The following is a 22,989-nucleotide window of genomic DNA, read 5'->3' on the forward strand; positions in this document are numbered from 1 at the left end:
TTATAGAAATAATCTCAATATTAGTAATTTTACACTAAGATTTGTCTGTGTAATTATGTAGTTTTACAATCTGAATCTACATAAAATTAAGTATGTTGTCTAATTTATTACACAAGTATTGTGTTAATTGGTTTGTCTTTTTAAATAATTTAACAAAATAATTAATAAAACGTAAAATGCATAATTTGAATATGTATTGAGTTTTCACAACAAAAAAGTTATGATCAGTGTAATATTTCTTCATAAACTCGTGCAGGTTCACAACAAGAACTGTTTCAATGAAAAACGTACAATGAAAATAACAAATAGCCAAAGATGAAGTCATATATTTACTGCAATATTTTTGTAAAAAAAAAATGGTTTTGGACACTAGATGGAGTAAAAGTGAATTTACTGATTACATTACAACGTCAATTCAATATATTTTATTATTGTTCGTTTATTTGACCACTATGAGGCGCTATAAATATTTAACGAATGCCTTTATGCGCTCCATACATGCTGAGCGGCTCATTCATTTGCGCGAATCGGTTCGTTTGGATGATTCGCTGCGTTTAAACAACTGATTCGCTGATACCTTTTGACACATTACGGCGTACGGGTGAATAAATATTAATTACATGCTATGGTTTGATAATACTTCTTTTAAAATACACATACAGATGTTTCTACCTCACAGCCTTACTGTTTAAAAATTATTAAAGTGGAGTATTTTGCAAATGATTGTATTAAGTCGAGCTGATCAAATAATTAAAAGAATCGATTCCAGGGTTCGAATCAGAAATCACCAGGCACAACTTTAACAAAAAAAGTTATATAACGACAAGATCTAATAAAGTCAATCTCATATCAAAATGTTATACTATTTCAGAGTATGAACGCGCATTTGCGGCGTTTTGCATTGATCGAATTATTAAAAGAACCGATTCCAAAACACGACTCAGATATCACAAGTCAGAGCTTTCATCATCAATAGTAAAAAAAAGACGATGAGATCTGATAAAGTCTGCATTTTATCAAAATCATCACAATTACGCGCACGTCACGTGTGTTTCGCTCTCGTGCGCATCTCGCGGAAGATCGGTCCACACTTCCTGTATCATCCGATCACGGGCGTGGAAAGAGAGAGAGGGAGAGCGCAAGGGGCGTGAATGGTTTCTTTCAGTCCGTCCTTCTCTCTCTGATGCTTCAGTTCTCCTCTAACATGGCTGCGCTCTCAGCCTGGTTCTGGAACGAGCGCTTCTGGCTTCCGCACAATGTCACTTGGGCGGATCTGGCCGACCCGGCGCCCGGGCTGGAGTACCCGAAAGCCGGACACTTGATCACCGCGCTCCCGCTGGCACTGGGGATATTCGCAGTACGGATCTTCTTCGAAAGGTATGATTCGGTTCGGATGGCGACTTGGTTTGGGCTTTGTGACCCATTTGGTGATTAGAAACGTGGATTAAACTCACGTGAAGTTCATTGCATCACACAAGTTCATGTTTGCGCGGACACGTGCACATATGTGGTATATAACGTTACTTATACAAAAGTTGCCATTTGGGTTTGGTTGAACCTGATTTTCTAACCCTGCTGGCTATGAACTTTCAGACTGAGACATCTGTCAGCTGACCAGCAGGGCCTGGGTTTATAAATGACGATTAACTAGTTTAAAAGTGTTTTATTTCATCTCTTTCCACTTTGCTAACTCACTCGTGCTTTTGAGGAGCATGCTGTTTACACGAGCTTCCTTCTTCAGTGTGAGGAGAGGTGGGATTGAATATTAGTGGTTTTGTTATGAAGTCTTTTGTAGATGAATCTCAATGTTTAGTGTTGATATGAATGATGAATCAGTGCCACACCTTATAAAGACCCTGTGGAGCCTGCGGTGTGTAAACATGTGCAGTGTCATGTCTAAAGAATGATCTGAATTCAGCTCAACTCCAATGCTAATGACATTTGTGCTTCACTTCACGAATAATCGCTTTTAAAGGGACAGTACACCAAAAAGTATTTTTTTTTATTTTGCTTTTATTTACTCACCGACATCTCTTTCCAAACCCATGTAATGCTTCTTTCCGACATGGGATGCAAACAATTAAGCAAATTCGCAAAAGCGGCTTTTTAACCATACTGTTAAAGTGAATGGGGTCTGAGGTGGTCAAGCTCCAGTAGCTGAGGCTAAGTGATTTTTTTATAGTTAATAATATTTATGTTCCTCACATCAAGCTATCATATAAATATTTTCTTCAAAAAGATCTCATTTTTATGTTCTGTGTAGACGGTTTCAGCAGAAACAACATAAACAAACGGCTTTACAAACAACATAAACAAACAAGAGCAATACTTTTAATAAGGAAGCCAATCATTTTTCTAACAAACAAACACTCCCATATCAGAAATTAGCAGCACAGTAATTATTGACAATGTAAAGGTTAGGCTATTTAAATAAAAGAACAACGCAAATAAATGAACGAAGTTTAAAGGGGCCATTGCATGAAAATGTTAGCATTGCCACTTTGTAGGTGTGAGCAAAAATAGGTCATTGAAATTTGGCTTTCATTATGATGTCATAAGGATATCTTATTAGAATAATACCGCCCCCTTAATCTGCACTATCCAACCACTGCACTGCCATTTAGTGCAGAGAGAAAGAGAGAGAAAAGAAGGACTTGACAGCACAATTGAGTTTGAATTACAACAAACCACCATCTTTGTGATCAGTGTTTGCACTTTATCCGCTCATTTGCATTTTAAAAAACACACCCAAAACGACACATTTTTGCTCAAACCTACAAAGTGGCAATGCTAACATTTTCATGCTATGACCCCTTTAACTAACTGTAATAAAGAACACGGTAGCATACTTTCAAAATCAAGTTCATTTTCTAACACTTAGCCATCCAATAAGTTATTTATCCTCAGTTGAACAATAGAGAAGGTAACATTATTTTGCAGAAACCCATTGCTCTGTCATGCAAGTCAACAGATTCGCCTCTTTGAGAGCTTAAAAGCAGATTCAATACAAAAGTAATCCCTCTATAACTCCTGGTGACATCTTGTGACGCAAATCGATCAGTGTTTACAAGAAACTGAACGTTATTTACAACACTATTAGCGTTAATGCCAAAGCAGGAAGTGCGCTTTCGTTCGAGGCATGATCTTCCACGGGTGGTGTTTGGTGGTTGTTGGCTATGGCTGTTGGTCTCACAGCGCCATCTATGGAGTGAGAGCATGAAGCGCACTTCCTGCTTGAAGCTCTGCATGAACGCTAATAATGTTGTAGAATAATCTCAAAACTGAAAATTGATTGTCAACCCACGAAACAAATATTCAAATAATCGAATATTCTGGTCTAGCCATACTGTCAACACAACGGAAGGCCCGCCTGTCCCTGCATTCAGTTGGTTAATGAAAAAACGTGAATGACGTTTGCCGCTTTTCCGCTCCAAGTTTACTTTTTTCAACTTCAGCCGCTCAGAGGCAGGCAGCAAAACACATAACGCTCACCACACATAGAAAACTGAAATTAAAAAAGGCTCCTCCCACTGCCATAAACATGTTCTGTGTTATCCGCTCCATACTTCTGTATGCGCAGGCTTGACCTACAAGTACAAACTACGCTTACAAACGTTACAAAAATCTGCCCATTCGCGTAAAAACAGGACTATACTTTAGGTTTTAAGCTCAGTTGACAGTGTTTTGTGACATAACCACAAAAATATTTTTGAACTTTATTTAAATTAACACACAGTGATGCGCTTTCAATGAGACTACTTGGAGGCGGGGCTAATCCATAAACATCATTATCATAAACAGAATTGTTTCAGTGAACACTTTTATAGTAGTTAATAAATCGTATTAACAGATGTAGGGGAAGTTTCTTGGACAGGGTTTAGAGATTAATAAATGACTAGGCCTTAGTTATATTAGGACATTTAAGGGTGATTTCCCGGACAGGGATTAGTTTAAGCCAGGACTAGATCATAGTTTAATTAGGAAATATTACTAGTTTTAACAAATATCCCATATTAAAAACATTGCTTGTGTGCATTTTGAGGCAAAACAAAGGGAACTGATGTATTTTAAGATATGTCAGTGTAAATTGTTTTCAGTTTGGACAGCTCTTATATTAATTTAAGTCTAGGACTTAGTGTAGCCCCTTACGGTCGGTTTTCCAGACAGCGCCGCTTGAGACTAGTCCCAGACTAACTTAAATGTTAGTCTTGTCTTAAAATATATCAGTGTGAGTGTTGTGTCTCAAGATGCACACCAGTAGTGTTTATTTATAAACCGTCATTTATACATTTTGTTGTAGCCATATGTATGAAACGGCGTGTATTTACCATTTATGGTCATTAACGTCTATTGTACACATTGTAAATGGTTGCTTTTAACTCTTTCACCGCCAGCGTTTTTAAAAAAAGTTGCCAGCCAGCGCCAGCGTTTTTCATGATTTTCACCAAAGTTTAATGCCTTCCACAAAATGTTCTTCTTTAAATATATAAACATACAATATACCAAATGAAAGAATAGACCCTTTGCTTTCAAACAAAAAAAACCGTTTCATCCTACCTTTAGTGGTTCTTTTGCAATCAGCTTTTGAATATGGGTAGGTTTTTGCAAAAACACCATATTTTGAGCAAAAAGTAGAGATAATTCCATTTTTATGACGGACTTTTCATAGAGATCCGATTCAGAGCGATCTTTAAAACAGACACGGACATGCAGCAGCTTGCCATATGGCAATACTTCTGGTTTTAAAAAGTTGTGGAAGGGCGCCACCTGGTGGATAATAGCGGTATTGCGGAAAGACGGAAAATCTCGTCATTGGCGGGGAAGCGTTTTCTCTTAATTGACGAGATATCTCGTCAATGGCGGGGAAAGAGTTAAAATGGAGTGGGAGGAAATTCATTTATTTATTGTGGATATCAACATTATGCCCCAAAAGCTTTAAACGCCGTATTCACCTTTAAGAGAGGAAAACTAGTATGCAAGTTACACCGAACGCCAGGCTTTCTGTCAGAACATGATTGTGTTACATAAGAAACTTTCTGCAAAACACATTCAACGTCTTTAGGACATTGATTTGATTGCAGAAGCATTCCTGAATTTTTCAGGTCAACATTCGGCGAGTGGGATGTGCAACAGATCCCGTTTGACATCTGAATTCAGTTTGCACTGTGAAATGAGCATGAAAGACACTGTGATGGTATCAGATGATAATACCACGGTACTGATTAATTACAACATTTGTGTACCATGGAACCACCGTGTCCAAACAAGCATAACATCTCGCCTGATCTCCAAAATAACATCACGTACTACTACTATACGTCTTGGGTAGTGTAGGGTCCTCAGGCCACATTTGACTTTTAAGCACGATAAGAGGAATCATCTGGAGGAACCTGAAACATCGCTGTGATTGTCATACTGGTTCAGTTGAAGTATGTAGTGGCTTTGAGTCTGGTCGCACCAGTTTCATCCTAATACTGGAAAATTTACATTTGACTTTTCACTCATTCCTGCTATGACCCGAAATAGCAACCGAAACCAGTTCTGAAAACCAGCTCGGTCATAAAATAAGGACCCTGGTTTATTTTATGTGCAAAACGCAAAGTTTGAACTAAATGTATTATTTTTTTTTTACACACGAAGATGCAATAAAAATGGAAAGAAGTTCATGTTATTATCTAGAACTGACCCTACGTTTACTTTCTTTTAACTTAAGTCATAAAGTTTGTTAATTATTTAGTTGCGGTGTCATGTCCTGGAAGCGATGTGTTGTCGATGAGCAGGATTTGAGAATGAAGTCAGACTTCATTCTTGAAAAACTTGTCAATTACCTTCTGTTCATTTCTCAAGAGTTTTGTTTTTGACAGATAAACGTGTGATTTATCTGTCGGTGTCACGCGTGATGTTTATTTTGTTGATGATGACTCGGTCAGTTGGGTTCTTTTGTCTTGAGGGTTTTTCTCGGTAGAAGAGCGTCGTTGTCAGGCAGGTTCACCGTGTGCTGATGTCTCCCGAATGGTAAAACCTCAGAGGAGGGCAATTACACTAGTTGATCCACAGGGGGTTTGATCCAGTCTGCGTGTAATGGGTCACGATGACATCATCAACAGCACCGTTCTCTTCATTTATTCATCAGTGACTGTAGATCACAGACGGTTTTCATGTCCTCTGACAATGAGAAGTCACGCACATACAAAACTCTTCAGTGTTTGAATCTGTGGGTGCTTCTTTACCCCGAAAATGTAGTATTATTTTGTAAAATATTTTTTTTATGCGCCTTCATCGATTTTATAAATTCCGTGCTGCTGGACCAATGTGTTTGTAAGGCACTTCGAAGGCACCACTTCTTTGACACGTCCAGCCTTTTGCAATAAGCAAAAAGTTTAATAAATTCATGTTTTCAAAGTCACAGAGTAATCGTTAAATAACAGTGACCATGGGGAAAAAATCGTGATTATGATTTTACTCAAAACCGAGCAGCCCTAATGTATAGATTTATAATATTAAGATTATTATTTATATTATTATGTATAGATTATGTATAAATTCTTATACCCTGATGAAGAAATGCTAAAAGACATTTTCTTGACATGTCAGTATCTTTTTTGGCACAGTTTAACACTTGGGTATCTTGTGTCTCTGTGTTGCCCAAGGCCTTAAACATTTAACTTTCATTTGTACACAACACGCACATAAACACACATTGTACACACACATACACACAGTGTGTTATTAAGGTGGCTATTGTCAAAGGAATGTGTTGCTGTAAAAACATCAGATCTGGATTGACTTTAGTATTTTAAGACTGTTGCCTAAGAGGTTTGGCTTCTGGAAATTTGTCCTCATTGGTTTCCAGGTTCTTTCCCTCTAGATTTCAGTCTGTCACTGAATAGTTAATGTGCTAAAGATCTCCTCGGGAGAATTGTTTATGTGAACTCGCGTAGGACTGCAATACATTAACACATCATGCTTATAACAGACAATGTCTTATTATCATGGATGCAATTTCTTCCTTTTGTTTTTCTGGGTTATGTCAAATCTGATGTGTTATTGTTGGGTACTAAACACATCTTTGTTGATATTTGTGCCTTCAGCATATAAAAAATATTAATCAAATTCATTACAATGAAAGATGATTATATTTCATGATGCATTGAATGAAAGAATCATAATTAAATTGTGAACAAATTTCATTTAAATTTCATTAAATGGTCCATAACTTATAAAAGAATCAAAATCATATCTGATTTCTTTATGCATTTCTTCATGCTTATTTCTTTGTTGTTTAGTAAAGAATTATAATAAAAAGAGTTTTGGCTCAGATGAATAAACATTTGCATGCTGTTGATGCACTTCTACAGTTATTGTCTTATAGGGTCGTGGGAGCAGTTTTAGGTTTTAAGTCCCATTGAGACACACAGGATGTGAGTGATAAACTCCATCTACTCGTGACAGTCAGAATGTAGATTCTGCCCACTCACCACACACACCCACACGTAACTCTCATGGTATGTTTGATACCATATGTCACATGCCTTCAGCGCAAGTCTGACAAAATTTCTAACTGCATACACGGCGCTGCATGATGTCGAACACACCTAGTCAGAACCCACTTAGGACAAAGTCAGACTCAGAACCGAGACTACTCTCACTTAGGACACAGTCAAAACCAAGACTCCTGTCACTTAGGACACAGTCAGACTCAGAACCGAGACTACTCTCACTTAGGACACAGTCAAAACCAAGACTCCTGTCACTTAGGACACAGTCAGACTCAGAACCGAGACTACTCTCACTTAGGACACAGTCAAAACCAAGACTCCTGTCACTTAGGACTAGGGCTGGAACGACGCGTCGACGTAGTCGATTACGTCGATTACGTAATTACGTCGATTTGCCGGAAATGCGTCGATGCGTCGCACTGTTTACATTTTGAAATGAAGGCGGCTTCAGCTCCGACCGGGTGATACAAGTGTTATACCAAACAGACAGAACGCGATCAAAAGTGTGGGAATACTTTAAGCAGAGACCAAATAAAACACATACTGTGTAAAACTGAAATGGCATACCACAGCAGCGCAACACCTGTGTATGATCATCTTAAAAGAAGAAAACCTGGAGCTCTCCGACCTCAAAATGACGAGACGTCAGCGTAAGAATTTGAACTATTACAGTAAGTTTTTATACTTACTCTATAAACAATAGAATCAATACATATTGTGCTTAATACAGCTGCGTTTACATCTTCGTTTAAGACGAGCTGCGAGACGCCTGACAGACGTGACATTGCATCGCTTCTGGGCAGTATGTTGAAACAGTAAATAAAGAGCAGGACATGTTTTTATATTAAGAAGTTATGAAATAATAAGTTACTGTCACATTGAGAACTGATAGGCATGTGCCCGCGTGCACTGAAAGCCAGCTGGCAGTGCGGAGTTCCCAATGAACGTCTTTTTTTGCGAATATGTGCGCAGATATTACAGAAGCTCGTCTTGTAAGGTATTCCTGACATGCGTTTATTTAAAGTAACAGCGGCGTAAACGCTGTTTATAAAATATTAGAAGATCATACTAACTGAACTTGTTTTTTACCCGGAACTTAAGAAAAGTTAAATGTTAAAGTTAAATGAGAATGCAGTACTACTAATAGTAATAATATTAACAGTAATAATATAACCATTACATCTTATATAAGGGTTCATGAATCACAATGAACTTATTTTTACTTCAGTCTGAACTAATGCTGAGTTAATGCATGTACTAATCATAAACTAATGTTTAAAATATTAATATATGCCTATTTTATTGTTTAAGGTGAATAATGCCTCTTTTAAAGTGGCACTGCCACTTTAGTTTTCATGTTGAAAATTTTGGTTTGTGTGTTTGTTTAATTAAGAAAATGCTTAAATAAAATGTTAGCGTTAATGGCAGATGTTACATTTATTATTTGTTGGGGAATTATATGTATAAAAAAATCATTAGACTATTCGATTAATCGAAAAAATAATCGATAGATTAATCGGTTGAAAAAATAGTCGATAGTTGCAGCTCTACTTAGGACACAGTCAGACTCAGAACAGAGACTACTCCCACTTAGGACACAGTCAGCTCAGAACCGAGACTACTCCCACTTAGGACACAGTCAGCTCAGAACCGAGACTACTCCCACTTAGGACACAGTCAGCTCAGAACCAAGACTACTCCCACTTAGGACACAGTCAGACTCAGAACCAAGGCTCTGCCAACTTAGAACACAGTTAGAACCAATACTCCTCCGACTTAGGAAGCAGTCAGATTCAGAACCGAGACGACTCCCACTCAAGACACAGCAAGAACCAAGACTCCTCCGTCTCAGGAGGACACGGTTAGACTCAGAACTGAGACACCTCCTACTCGGGACACAGCCAGAACCAATACTCCTCCTACTCGGGACGCGGTCAAAACCAAAACTACTCCCACTGAGGATACAGTCAGAACCAAGACGACTACTACTTAGGACATAGTGAGACTCAGAACCAAGATGCCTCCCACTCAGGACACAGTCAGAACCAAGACTACTCCCACTGAGGATACAGTCAGAACCAAGACTACTCCTACTTAGGACATAGTGAGACTCAGAAGCAAGATACCTCCCACTCAGGACACAGTCGGTATGAAGACTCCTCCTACTCAGGAAACAGTCAGAACCAAGAGACCCCCACTCAGAACACAGTTAGACTCGGAACCAAGCCTCTGCCCACTTATGACACAGCCATAACCAATACTCCTCCCACTCAGTACACAGACTTGGAACCATGACACCCCCCTTGCAAGACACAGCCAGAACCAAGACGACTCCTACTCGGGACACAGTCAGACTCGGAACCGAGACACCTCCCATTCAGGACACAGTTAGACTCAGAACTGAGCCACCTCCCGCTCAGGACACAGCCAGAACCAAGATTACTCCCACTTAGGACACAGTCAGAACCAAGACGACTACTACTTTGGACACATTCAGATTTAGAATTGAGATGCCTCCCACTTAGGACACAGTCAGACTTGGAACCAATGCTCAGCCCACCCAGGACACAGTCATAACCAATTCTCCTCCTACTTGGGGAACAGTGAGACTCAGAACCAAGATGCCTCCCACTCAGAACACAGCCAGTACCAAGGCTCCTCCTACTCGGGACACAGTCTTGATCAAGACTACTCCCTATCAGGACACGGCCAAAACCAAGACTCCTCCCACTCAAGACACACTCAGAACCAAGACCCCTCCCACTCTTATCAGTGACTCAATTCGAATTTGTAATAAAATGCAAGAAAATTCTTCACAGTGAAAATATAAGCCCTGAAACAAATTTGGACAGTTTTGAGTCTCCAGTATGACAACATGAGTAAAGTCATTGCCAAAAATCTTGTGTTAGTGATGTAACTCTTATAACCGTACTATTTGGCTTTTGACTTTGGTAATCTGTGTGGAACTTCCTTGTTTTTTTTATGCACAAGGTCTTGAAAAACTTTAGTGATTGTTATGATGCAATTAAAATCAGAATATTTTCTAATAATTCATATTGAGGTGCACAAACTGAAAGTCGTCAAGTGTTACGTACGACAAAAGATCAAATGTGAATTTTTATGGACCTCTGTTTTCTTCAAGTAGCTGAATTGTCTGTCTGCTGGAGTCTGGATGTTCTCATGAAGATAGTTTGTGTCTTTAGATGACCCACCAGCACAGCAAAAGTAAACTGCCATGTGACCGAAACAACTGCAAACTCACTGAGATACTTCTCTGAGATGAATTTCCTGGGATTCCTAAATGGCTCTGTGTATTGTCTAAACATATTTATGTTTTATTTACTAGGAAATATTTTGAGGTGCTATGGGAAGTTTCTCGTATGCGTTCAGTAAAGCTGAATGCTTTGGCTTTAATTCAGACTCAGCTGTCACATTGACCCTGTCGTCATGAGGGAATATTACGAATGCCTTTGTGTTAAACAAGGAACGTCACTGTTTACACAACTTACTCTGTTTAAGCCTTGTGTAAGCCAACATGATCAGTTCTAGTGTAATGCATGTATTGAAAGTGAATTTACTACTTTATTTAATTCCCAATCTGTTTTAAGTGAAACATGGAGGCAGTGATTTATTTTTATGATGAGTGTCAAATTCCACAGTGTTGTATGTAGTGTTTATGGTCAGTTTAACAGGCCTGGAGCCATAGTTCATCATCATGAGCCTATTGTGAGTTAATGAACTGCTCAAAAAAAACCATTGTCAACACGCTGATACGGTGAGCGGCCATTCAGTCTTGCCAGGTCATTTATAGAGCTGTGTACTTATTAAACCCCTCGCTCACTTGCTTTTATTGTTTGACAGACCATTTTATACAAAGAACTTTCAAATGCGTTTTTATGAGAAAATTTTCAGCAGCATTATTACATGCAAAACTTCAGGAAGAAAGACAACATGTTAACATCAAAGCGATAACTATAAAAAGATAAATGTAATGTTAGCTATATTAATATCCACACAAACGGGACAATAACACTGCTTTATGTGTTAAAAGCCAATTTATACGAAGTCCGATAACTATAAAGTTAGACCAAAATATCGTTCTGTAGAGTCCATGCCACAACTATAACGATAATGAAGCATGGGGCGATATCGATGTGATCACTTTCAGAGAGCGGTTTATCTTATGTGATGAACGTTAAAACATTGACAGACATTCAAAAAAAAATTTGATTGTAATGCTAGCTATGGATAACCATAACGCTGTTGTACGTAACTGTAAACGTTAAACAAGTTATCACATTATTATCTTTATCAAAATCTATTATAGTTATTGTTAATTAGGTAAACAAGATTTAAGGCTGGGTGCTAGAATGACATTTCAAACTTTTTATTTATACATTTACACTTTTATTTATACCAGGTTAACCATATTTGTTTGCATATATTTGTCATTTGTTTTACAGATTTCATTATTACTATGCTTTGTTAGGATGCATAACGATTAATCGCGATTAATCTATAGCAGAAAAGTTTTTGTTTACATCATATATGCGTCTGAACTGTGTATAATAATAATAATAATAATAATAATTATGTATATATAAATATGCACACATGCATGTATAATTTTAAGAAATTTTTTTTTTATATATTAAATATTTGAAGAGTTTCGTTGCAAAACGAGAGAACTCCGTTTTTAACATTTTTGTCAAAACATGTTTATTATTATGTTATGTTGTTTTATGGTGCTACTTAGCTGTATTTTTTAAGTTGTGAAGGTTTACTGCAGTTGAATTTATATTAATTGGAATGCACAACCAAAAAACGAGATTTCTGAAAAATCAAAAAGAGTTAACTCTTCATTTATATATCATATAAATTATACATAAATATTCAAATGTATACACACATGTAAACATGTCTTAAATATATACATGCATGGGTGTGCATTTATTTATACAAAATAATTATACACAGTTCACACACATGTATGATGTAAACAAAAACTTTTGTTCTGTTGTAGATTATTCGCGATTAATCGTTATGCATCCCAAGTCGAACCTTTACATCAGAGATATGTAAATGATTCTTCTGGAATTTCTTGACTGACTGAGTCTGACCTCATGAGTTCTGAAAGATTTGGTCATGCAAACGAAACTGAAGTCGTGGTGCTACGCTCAAATCTTTTTTATTGTCCTAATCTGCTGGCTTTTATTAAGCAGGCAGTCGAATGATTTGTTTGAGGAATGTAGTTGAATTTTGCATGAGTCAAATGAAAGTGTTGTTATTTCAGTGCTTCAGTAATGCTGCAAATAAACCCAATGGAAATTATGTCACATCTCCATCATTTGGCAGATGCTTTTATTCAAACAAATTTACAGTCCATCAACAAATAAACCTTTCAGTGTGTGTGAATCCTTTTGCTCTACACAATGCTTTACCAGTTGAGCTACATGAACATTTAAGATATCAGAAGTTTATTAAATATATCACTTATCTTATTGTGTATCTACTGATAGTGTAATCTTATTGTCTGTATGCACAATGACTTGAGGTTGAATAGATGACACGCTGCTTCTTGAATGCGAACCACTTCAGATAAGTGTCTTGTGTTGAACTAGATTAAAATCTAGATTAGCAGGAACGGCATGTAAATCATTTGTCACATCTTCGTGATGTCGATCACGTCTGATTCATGTCTGTTTTTATCTCTTGCAGGTTTATCGCTGGACCATGTGCCTCCGTTCTTCAGATCCAAACAGAAGTGGGCCGGAGAGCTCAACCCAATGCCGTTCTGGAGAAAGTGTTTACATCTATTACAAAGGTGCGCTGGAGTCATACACCTGACTTAGTTATTACAGTATGAATTCCTCAAACATTTTCATTTAGTTTCTTTTTTGATAACTTTTTTTTTCTAAAGTTATATAAACAGAATAATAAAACCATACAGGATCTCACCTTTAGCACTGAATTGGTGTAAAAACACAGGTCAGAGCAGGTTTAACTTTACCAGAAATGAACAGAGCCCAGCGTTTATAAGATTATAGTATTTATCTTTATAGTAACCAATGATTGCTGAAGCTCTTATCAGCAATAAAACTGAAGCATTTTATATAGGTGTAGATTTTATCTGAGTTTAAGTTTGCAGCAGAAAAGACTTTTTTTACTTTAAGGGGTGGTTTCCCAGACAGGGTATACCTTAAGTCATGTAAGTTGATTACAGTTTGGACAGCTCTTACATTTATTTTTAGTACAACTAGTCCCTAATTCTTTTGTATAGATTACATTTTTTAACTCTTTAAAAGATCCATCGAAAATTACATTTCTAAAATTTTAATTATTGTAAAAAATTTAATAAATTCAATGAACATTCAAAAAATTAAAATGTTTATTGCGTCCGAATAAAATGATTTTCATTGGAACTAAAATTTTTGCCATCTTGCATTTTTCAAAAGTTGATGTATTTGGTCAGCCAGAAGATATACACGTACATTAGATGCTATATGTGACCCTGGGCCACGAAACCGGTCATAAGGGTTAATTTTTTTATTGATACTTATGTATCATCTGAAAGTCAAATGAATAAGCTTTTCATTGATGTATGGTTTGTTAGAATAGGAAAATTGTTGACTAAGCTACAAATAACTATTTGAATATCTGCAATATAAGGGTGCCAAAAAATCTAAATCTTGAGAAAACGGCCCTTAAAGTTGGCCAAATTAAGTTATTGGCATCCACATTTACTCACAAAAATTACATTTGTATATTTTTAACATAGACATTTTACAAAAGGATCTTTACTTAATATCCTAATGATTTTGGGCATTAAAAATCAATAAGTTTGACCCATACAAAGTATTGTTGGCCATTGCTACATATATACTGGTGCTTCTTGGTTTTTTTGTTTGTGTATCTTCTGTAAGAATTTTTTTTAGACTAAGTGACCCTGTAGCCCAATTGGTAGAGCATTGGACAAAGGTCATGGGTTTGATCCCACAAAACGCACATACTGACGAAATATACAGCTTGTAAGTCACTTTGGATTAGGGCTGTTAAAAAATTAATTGCGATTAATCACATACAAAATAAATGTTCGTGTTTGTATAATGTGTGTGTGCACTGTGAAAATATTATGTGCATAATACAGACATGCATGTATAAATAAATAAAAAGTTATTTATCATTTAAAATATATCAAAATCAACAGATAAATTATACAAAAAAAGCCTTTTTTATGCGATTAATCACGATTAATTTTTTGACAGCCTTACTTTGGATAAAGTGTCTGCCAAATGCATTCATATAAATAAAATAAAATAGTGAAAACATGTTGTGCTCTGTTTGTTTAGTCTCCAGAATCACGCCATCTAGAAGGTCTGTCCAAACAACTGGACTGGGATGTTCGTAAGGTCCAGAGATGGTTCAGACACAGGCGGAACCAGGACAAACCTAGCACACACACCAAATTTTGTGAGAGCATGTAGGTTTTTATTTTTTTTAGATATTTGCTGCCTTTGTTTACTGAATACACTCTTGATGATGATTTTTTTAATTGATAGAGCAGATGTTGGAAATGCAGTTCATTTTATATTTTACTGGTTTTGAGTTTTGTATCCGTGTGTAATCCCCCACATTTGCTTATCTGACAGACACTGTGATTTCTCTGCAGGTGGAGGTTTACCTTCTATCTGTGTATATTTACTTACGGCATGTGTTTCCTATGGCAGGTGAGCTTCAGGCGTACGAGACTGTGGGATGGGAATTATAGGTTATTTGTAGGTGACACAATGTCATTTTAGCAAAAAAAAAAAACTAATTAGAGTTACAACGAATCTCACTCTTTTGGACTTTTTATAGCTCTTTGTCAAATAACACATGATAAATGACGACTTTTCTGACCTTCTGAAATGATATTTAACCGTGTCTGTTTGTGCATGTGTGTTACAGTCTGTCTGGATGTGGGACACGAGGCAGTGCTGGTTCAATTACCCATATCAGGTAACGTTTGCATGTAAATGATCTTGCATTTAACAAGTGGGTTCAAATGAATCCCGATCGTGGGCGTTTTCAGGAAACTTGTCTAAGTCAAAGGTCATTAAATGCAAATATCAAACAGTAAAATCACACATCGGACTGATCAGCAAGTATTTGGAGAGTTTTGTAATAATATTTGAGTATCTGTGTTAAGCGGAGATATAGGTCTGCAATCTGAGTGTCTTTCTGTTTGTGTGTGTCTTGTAGGTGCTGACCCCAGGCCTGTATTATTACTATATAACAGAACTGGCCTTTTACTGGTCGCTAATGTTCTCACAGTTTATAGACATAAAAAGAAAGGTAAGTTTTAAACGATTTGTGTTCATGAACTGTTATGCTATTGTGTATACTGCAGGGAGCACACAATTATCCCCCTTTTATTTTTATAAATTTTTTTCGTGTTAGACCGAGAGAAAGAAAGAGAGAGGGGTTTTCATTTGCCATGTCAGCAGCTTAATCTCTCATGTGATACAGATTTGTACTTTAATAGCATAATTGAGAGAAGTGTGTGTGCTTGTACAGCCTTTATTGTACGAACAATTTTTTTTGAATGACCATCAGAGTGAGGACAAAGAGACTAAAGTAAGGACATTTTGGACAGTCCTAAATTTTTGCCATTCATTTAAAGGTCTGTTTAAGGGTTGAGACTTGGGTTTTGGGTAGAATTGGGTTACATCATTGCATTACATGTTGCGAGTGATCTCACAAAGATAGCCATACAAACGTGTGTGTTTTAAAGTAAAGGGCCATAGACTAAACAAATAATCTTTGATAATACTGAGTCCAAGTGCATTCAGCAGCTGTCAAACGCATATGGCTTTTGTTTGGCTGTTTGTTTGTTTCGCCAGTTGCAGTTCACCATTTGTTGTACGGCTGTTAGCGAAGATAAATAACACATTTCCGTGACTCTGATCTGTGTGTACTGAATTGAGTCGGCCTATTTGTTAACACACAATCATTACTATATGATCATTATATTAAGACGTCAAGCTACAGTAATAACAGATGAATTCATAGGGAAATAGTTTTGATAGTTTTGTGGAAGTGATCGAGCAGAAGCAGAGCTGTACAAGAGACCAGCTTCTGTTTCCACTCATACAGAAACATGTATATAGACTCATTATAAGTAGACGAACATCTAGAATTGTACATTTTCGCATTTGAATGTGCACGTTATTGTAAAAATAATGTATTAAGTGTCTTTTGAAATCTGACTCTGATGTGTGTTTTTTTTCTCCGCAGGATTTTCTCATTATGTTCATTCATCATCTGGCGACAGTCAGCTTGATCAGTTTCTCATATGTAAATAACATGGTGCGTGTGGGCAGTCTGGTCATGTGTGTTCACGACGCCTCAGACTTCCTGTTAGAGGTACGAACACCTGCACGTCTGTCACATGACATTTGACAGAAAAAGCTGAACTTGATAGTATGCTATTGTTTTATAAAGCAGTGTTATATAAACCATTATTCAGTCCATCCAGTACTATTCTGTTTAAAACTATTTATATTATCATTTACAATTATTATACAATCCTACACCACACTAAGCTTTTTATCCATTTGTGTTTTTTAACAGGCTGCGAAGTTAGCAAACTACGCCAAATACCAGCGATTATGTGACGGCATATTTGTGGTGTTTGGAATAATCTTCTTTGTGACAAGATTGATCATTTACCCCTTCTGGTTAGTATCTGTGTGTTTGTGTTTAATAGGCCAGTTAAGTGTCTTTGTTAGCAGTCAATGGTTAGATCGTTTGATGCCTCCTGCAGTACGCTGAAACCCGAGCGTCAGGGTTTGGTGGAGGTCTGATGTTTCTACCGAATGAAACCTGTAGGGTGCATACTGTTGACAGAAACCACCCCATCGACCAGATAACACTGATCCCCCATCAGTCATTAACACATTAAATGTTTTGTCTAGGGAAACTAGATAGCGGTTAGTGAATCTGTGAGCTCTCATAATGGTATTAAACCTGTCAAGAATACACAAACATCCGTTACATGTTCATGGTTTATAGCTTTATTGTCATTTGCACAGTTATACAATGAAGATTTCAGTTCATATAAATGTTACTTTGATGTCTTTATAACTCACATAACTCAAGTAACATCACATAACTCAAAGGTCTTTTGGGTAATAATTAAAAAGTGAATGATTAAACTGTGACTTTTACACAACAATAAGGGTAGATGTCAACTGTTGCATTATATTTGACTCAAATCTCAGTTGGTATTTTAATGATTCATTTTTAGGCTGTCAAACGATCAATTGCAATTTATTGCATACAAAATACAAGTTATTAAACGTTATAAATTATCTATGTGCACTGTGTATATTTTATACTATATATTTCAAAAAGTTAAACTTGTTATAAGTTATAATTGTGTATTTGTATGTATGTGTTTATGTATATACATAAATAATGCATACACAAGCTTTTATTTTGCATGCGTTTAATCCTGATTTATCGTTTGACAGCCCTCAAACGAAGCATTAACATACAAACGAAGATGCGAGTGTAATGCATGTTAATGTTTTTTTTATTATATACATAAATGTTTGTGTATTTATAGATACAAAATAATTACAAACAGTACACATACATATATTATGTAAACACAAGCTTCTATTTTGCTTGCAATTAATCGCGATTAATCGTTTGACAGCCCTAAAATGAATCCTTAAAATACAAACGAAGATGTGAGTGTTATGCGTGTTAATGTTTTTTATTATATATATAAATGTTTGTGTATTTATAGATACAAAATAATTACAAACAGTACACATACATATATTAAGTAAACACAAACTTTTATTTTGCATGCAATTAATCGCGATTAATCGTTTGACAGCCCTAAAACGAATAATTAATATACAAACAAAGATGCGGATGTAATGCATGTTATTTTTTTATTATATACATAAATGTTTATGTATTTATAGATATAAAATAATTACAAACAGTACACATACATATATTATGTAAACACAAACTTTTATTTTGCATGCGATTAATCGTGATTAATCGTTGGACAGCCCTAAATGAATCATTAACATACAAACGAAAATGCGAGTGTAATGCATGTTAATGTTTTTTTTTATTGTATACATAAATGTTTGTGTATTTATAGATACAAAATAATTACAAACAGTACACATTTGCATGTGGTTAATCGTGATTTACCACGATTATTGATAAATCAAGTCATTAATCGTCATTTATAAAAGCATAAATTATCTTTATACAGTACTGTGCAAAAGTCTCAGGCCACCACAACCAGACTTGTTGTTTTAGAAGTTTTAATGTCCATCCATATTTATTTTTCAATCTATTTTATTAAGATACAAACAGAAAATACTAGAAATATGTACATGAAATAAAAAAAACAATTTTCAAAACTAAATGTCTTCTTCAGGCATCGCTCAGTATTTAGTGAGACCTTTGTTAATTTAATTTAGGTTTAAGTGGAAGGGGAGTTTACCCTAAATACTTCACACTTCAGCTTATACTTCTATACTGTTTTTAATACTATATACAAGTTTTCTGTATTTTTTGGTTGTATTCGAATAAAAAACTTGAGAAATAATTATATATGATCACTATAACATTGCAAAAACAACAAATCTAATTATGGCATGACTTTCGCACACATCTCATCTTGTTGTTTTCGTACATTTACAGGATCCTAAACACTACGCTCTTCGAGAGCTGGGAGATTATCGGGCCGTACCCGTCATGGTGGCTCTTCAACGTCCTGCTGCTGGTGCTGCAAGTGCTGCACATCATCTGGTCTTACCTCATCGCACGCATCGCCTTCAAAGCCCTAATGAGAGGAAAGGTCCGAACCCTCCAGCTCTACCTGTCATTTTTTAAGCTTCTTATGAACAACATGATTGACATAAGAATGCATGAAGGAGAAATGTGACATTGAAAATCACATTAAATCCACGCTCTCTCTTTATCTTTCTGCAGAACTGGTTTATCTTCTCGCTCTCTCGTTGGCTGGAAGGCTGTCACCGTCTTTCATCTTATCTCCTGATAGAAATCTTTCACTCTGTCCGCTAAACTCGCTCGCGTCTGTCGTCTCGCTTTTGAGTCTTTCTCTGTTTAGCTCTGTAAGTCCTCGTTTTGGGCTGGACCTCTTTCTTCTTTTCAGTCCTTTGATATTCCTGATCATGTTTAATCTATGCATGCTTAAGAATGGATTTGCTTCACATTTCCTGTTGTAAAAGGAAGTTGGGACAGATTATAAACCGTAGGTTTTATTTTTTAGATGGCCAGAGGCTTTAGTTACATCACAGCATGAACAATGGTGCTTTTGCTACTGCTACTCTGGGAAGGATTTGATTACACAAAATTTGGTTATGCAATTCTTTAAGCAAAGATTGTGGTACAGAAACACGTTTACAGTGGAATTGAACGGTGCCATGCACTTTGAAGGCTTAAGAGCAGACATATGAAGTATCTTTTGTTAGTTTAGTGATGTTATTCCAAATTATTTATTCATTATATTTGTATAGTTCAGTATACTTGCACACCAACAACAAGGTTGAATTAACGTTGCATTACCTTTTGATTTTGCAAATCTAATCAACGTTAAACAAACAACTGACATTGATTTTTAAGCGTTTTATGAACCTTTTGCAAACGTTTAGCATTAACCGTTGCATCAACGTTGTTTCAACCATATTTCAACGTTGAAGGTTGGTCATATACCTGCTTGGTTAAAGGGATAGATTACCCAGAAAGTTTACTCACCCTAAAGTGGAACACACCTGTATAAATTTCTTTGTTATGTTGAATGCAAAGGAATATGCTAATATGCTATGCTAATCAAGCAGGAAGCACGAGCACCATTGACTTCTATAGTAGAAAAACAAAATACTATGAAAGTCATTGGTTCTTCAGAGCTGTTTGCTTACAAATATTTCTCAAAATACCTTTTTTTCAGCAGAACAAAGAAATGTATACAGGTTTAAAACAACTTGATGATGAGTAAATGATGGGTGAACTATCCCTTTAACTTCTACCAACGGCATTTGTGGTATAGACGGTTTTAGTAGTAACAATATAAACACGCAGCTTTCGTGGTCATCACGTAACTTCCGGTAAACTCTGCGAAGAATAAGTAACAACAAAGTCCTTTTAAAGTAGTTTATTTATATAACAAGCGAAATAAGCAACACGTAGATTATATAGGAACCCAAAACATTTGTTATTTTCAACGAGGTATTTGTTAAGAGTTCAACTAGTCAGACCATTAAACAAACAGAAACCGGAAGTAAAGTTCGGACCAGACGCTTATCGCGCCACCGCACGTACGCCTGATGAAATGGTCTATGATGTTAATTACAATATAATGATTATAATTGTGATAAATCATAATATAATATGATGAAAATAATTAATTAAAAAAAAGTATGTACCTACCGTAAAAGGACATAAGGGAATGTAATAAATGTCAAAATACACACAACAGTACAAAGATTTGGGTTTTAAAAATCATCTCCCCCTTAACAAAACAGCTGTTTTCAGACATGTTTTTAAACGTAGAACATATGTTTAATCGTTCACCACTGTAAAACACATCCAAATGAATAAGAATTTCTGTACCTAATAATAACCCACGTATCTTCTAGGTTTCTAAAGACGAACGCAGTGACATTGAAAGCAGCTCGGAGGAGGAAACTGAAACGCCCAACAAGGAGCGACTCAAGAAGTCCGCCCGCAATCACTACTCATCACCCAAAGGAGAAAACGGCACGAACGGCCATTATGGCTCCAAATCCTGGAGCCAGAACCATAGCGACTGGTGACGCACAGAACTCTTCCTCATCCTTATACCTCCTGTTCAAAACCAAAAAATGAAAAACAAAAAAACTAGGACAATCCTCTTTTGGGATATTTATGAGACACAGTTTGTGGAGTTTTTCCAGTGATGATGACAGTGACGGACGGTAACGTTGACAATGTGGGCACTATACGAAGCTTGTGAAAGAAAAAACAAGACAAATGAGAGAAAAGAATTAAATTAGTGATATTTGCATTCCCTTGTTTCCTTGTTTTGGGAGTTGAGAAGAGCTTTGGCGTTCTTTCTCCGATCTTCACGTTTTACTGGAGGTCAGGGAAAATCCTTCTCTTCAGATTTTATCTGTCTGATGTACTTGAGTTTCCATTTACAATTATTGTTTCATTGTTTGTTTTGGTTACTGTTGTGTTTTTAATTCGTTTCTGTTCTGTTTTTCATTTTGCCTTCTTTTTTATTTTGGATAAACCAAATAAGATTATTAAAATAAAAGCTGGGGCTTTGTCTTACAGTGAGATGCTTTTGGAAGCACAAATATTTCTGCTAGAGTTTAAAATTTATCAGACTATTCAAACGTTGTAATTTTAGTTTAATTTGATAATAGAAATGTAATATTTTCCACTCTATTCAAAATATTTTACCATGTTTTAACCAATGCACAAATATGATATAGAGTGGCAGATTTTATCTGAGCCTGGTTTTATCTTTCATTGATAATCAAAGAGTCATGCAATAAAGTCCCGCTGTTATGATAAAACTAAAACATATGAGGGTATTTAAAAATATTGATAAAATCAGAAAATGTTTGTCATTTTATTTGTACATTTTTATAAACAAACCGTTAAGGATATTATTATTATTATTATTATTGTAAAACTGAAAGTAGTACGCGTCTTTTAACGTCTCATCATTATCAATCAAATTTCTTTCTCGTACAAAGTCATTTTAAAGAAATGGTTCACCCCAAAATGAAAATTAACACACATTTTACTTACCCTCAATCCATCCTAGTTGAAGTTAAATTAAATAATATCTTTGCTCTTTTCAGCTTTATAATGGCGTTGGATAGTGCCCCATTTGTAAATCTTCTGCATCCATCCATCCATTAAAAACTAAATCATACAGTTAAAAATTTACTTTCTGAAGTAAAGCCATGGGTTTTGTAACAAAATATTTATATTTCAAACTTTATGAACTATGCACATACGTGAATGTATTTTTGGAGGTTTAAAAATGGGGCACTATCCAATGCCATTATAAAGCTGAAAAGATTCTAGATATTATTTAAAGGGGACATATCATAAAAATCTGACTTTTTCCATGTTTTAGTGCTATAATTGGGTCCCCAGTCAACCTAGAAAATGTGAAAAGATCAACCCAGTAATTTAGTTTTGGTAAACATTCTCTGCAAGCATGTGAAAAAATATGTAATTGAAATTTGGCTCCCCTTGTGATGTCAGAAGGGGATAATACTGCCCCTGTATCTGCACTATCCAACCACGGCGCTGCCATTTAGTACAGAGATCAACTCATTTGCATTTTAAAGCATACACCCCAAAAAAGGCACATTTTAGCAATTTAGATAAATTATATAATATTTTGTGCTAGAACTTTACATACGTAGTCTGGGGACACCAAGATTTATTT

The 22,989-nt window shown here is 36.0% G+C and overlaps 1 protein-coding gene across 2 annotated transcripts; it reads left to right on the forward strand.

Annotated features, from left to right (window-relative positions):
• Nucleotides 1-1,095: 1,095 nt before the first annotated feature.
• Nucleotides 1,096-21,857, forward strand: cers5 (ceramide synthase 5). Of its 2 annotated transcripts, XR_010521471.2 has the most exons (11): nucleotides 1,096-1,377; nucleotides 13,218-13,323; nucleotides 14,849-14,979; nucleotides 15,169-15,226; nucleotides 15,447-15,497; nucleotides 15,741-15,833; nucleotides 16,776-16,904; nucleotides 17,112-17,218; nucleotides 19,218-19,374; nucleotides 19,509-19,651; nucleotides 21,176-21,316. XR_010521471.2 is itself a non-coding variant. In XM_065243433.2 (10 exons), the coding sequence occupies exons 1-10, from the start codon at nucleotides 1,184-1,186 to the stop codon at nucleotides 21,350-21,352; spliced, it is 1,203 nt and encodes a 400-aa protein (XP_065099505.1). In that variant the 5' UTR covers nucleotides 1,098-1,183; the 3' UTR covers nucleotides 21,353-21,857. The 2 variants fall into 2 exon arrangements, 1 of the variants encoding a protein (XP_065099505.1); XM_065243433.2 differs by lacking the exon at nucleotides 19,509-19,651 and having other exon boundaries at nucleotides 1,098-1,377; nucleotides 21,176-21,857.
• Nucleotides 21,858-22,989: the final 1,132 nt, after the last annotated feature.

The sequence above is a fragment of the Paramisgurnus dabryanus genome, chromosome 24 (genome assembly GCF_030506205.2).
Source record: "Paramisgurnus dabryanus chromosome 24, PD_genome_1.1, whole genome shotgun sequence".
Classification (NCBI taxonomy): domain Eukaryota; kingdom Metazoa; phylum Chordata; class Actinopteri; order Cypriniformes; family Cobitidae; genus Paramisgurnus; species Paramisgurnus dabryanus.

Excerpts from the sequence above, each read along its gene's own strand:
- cers5 (XM_065243433.2), top strand. The coding sequence starts at position 1,184 with ATGCTTCAGTTCTCCTCTAACATGGCTGCGCTCTCAGCCTGGTTCTGG. Across the intron at positions 14,980-15,168 it reads ACCAAATTTTGTGAGAGCAT|GTGGAGGTTTACCTTCTATC; the intron begins GTAGGTTTTTAT and ends ATTTCTCTGCAG. Across the intron at positions 16,905-17,111 it reads CCTCAGACTTCCTGTTAGAG|GCTGCGAAGTTAGCAAACTA; the intron begins GTACGAACACCT and ends GTTTTTTAACAG.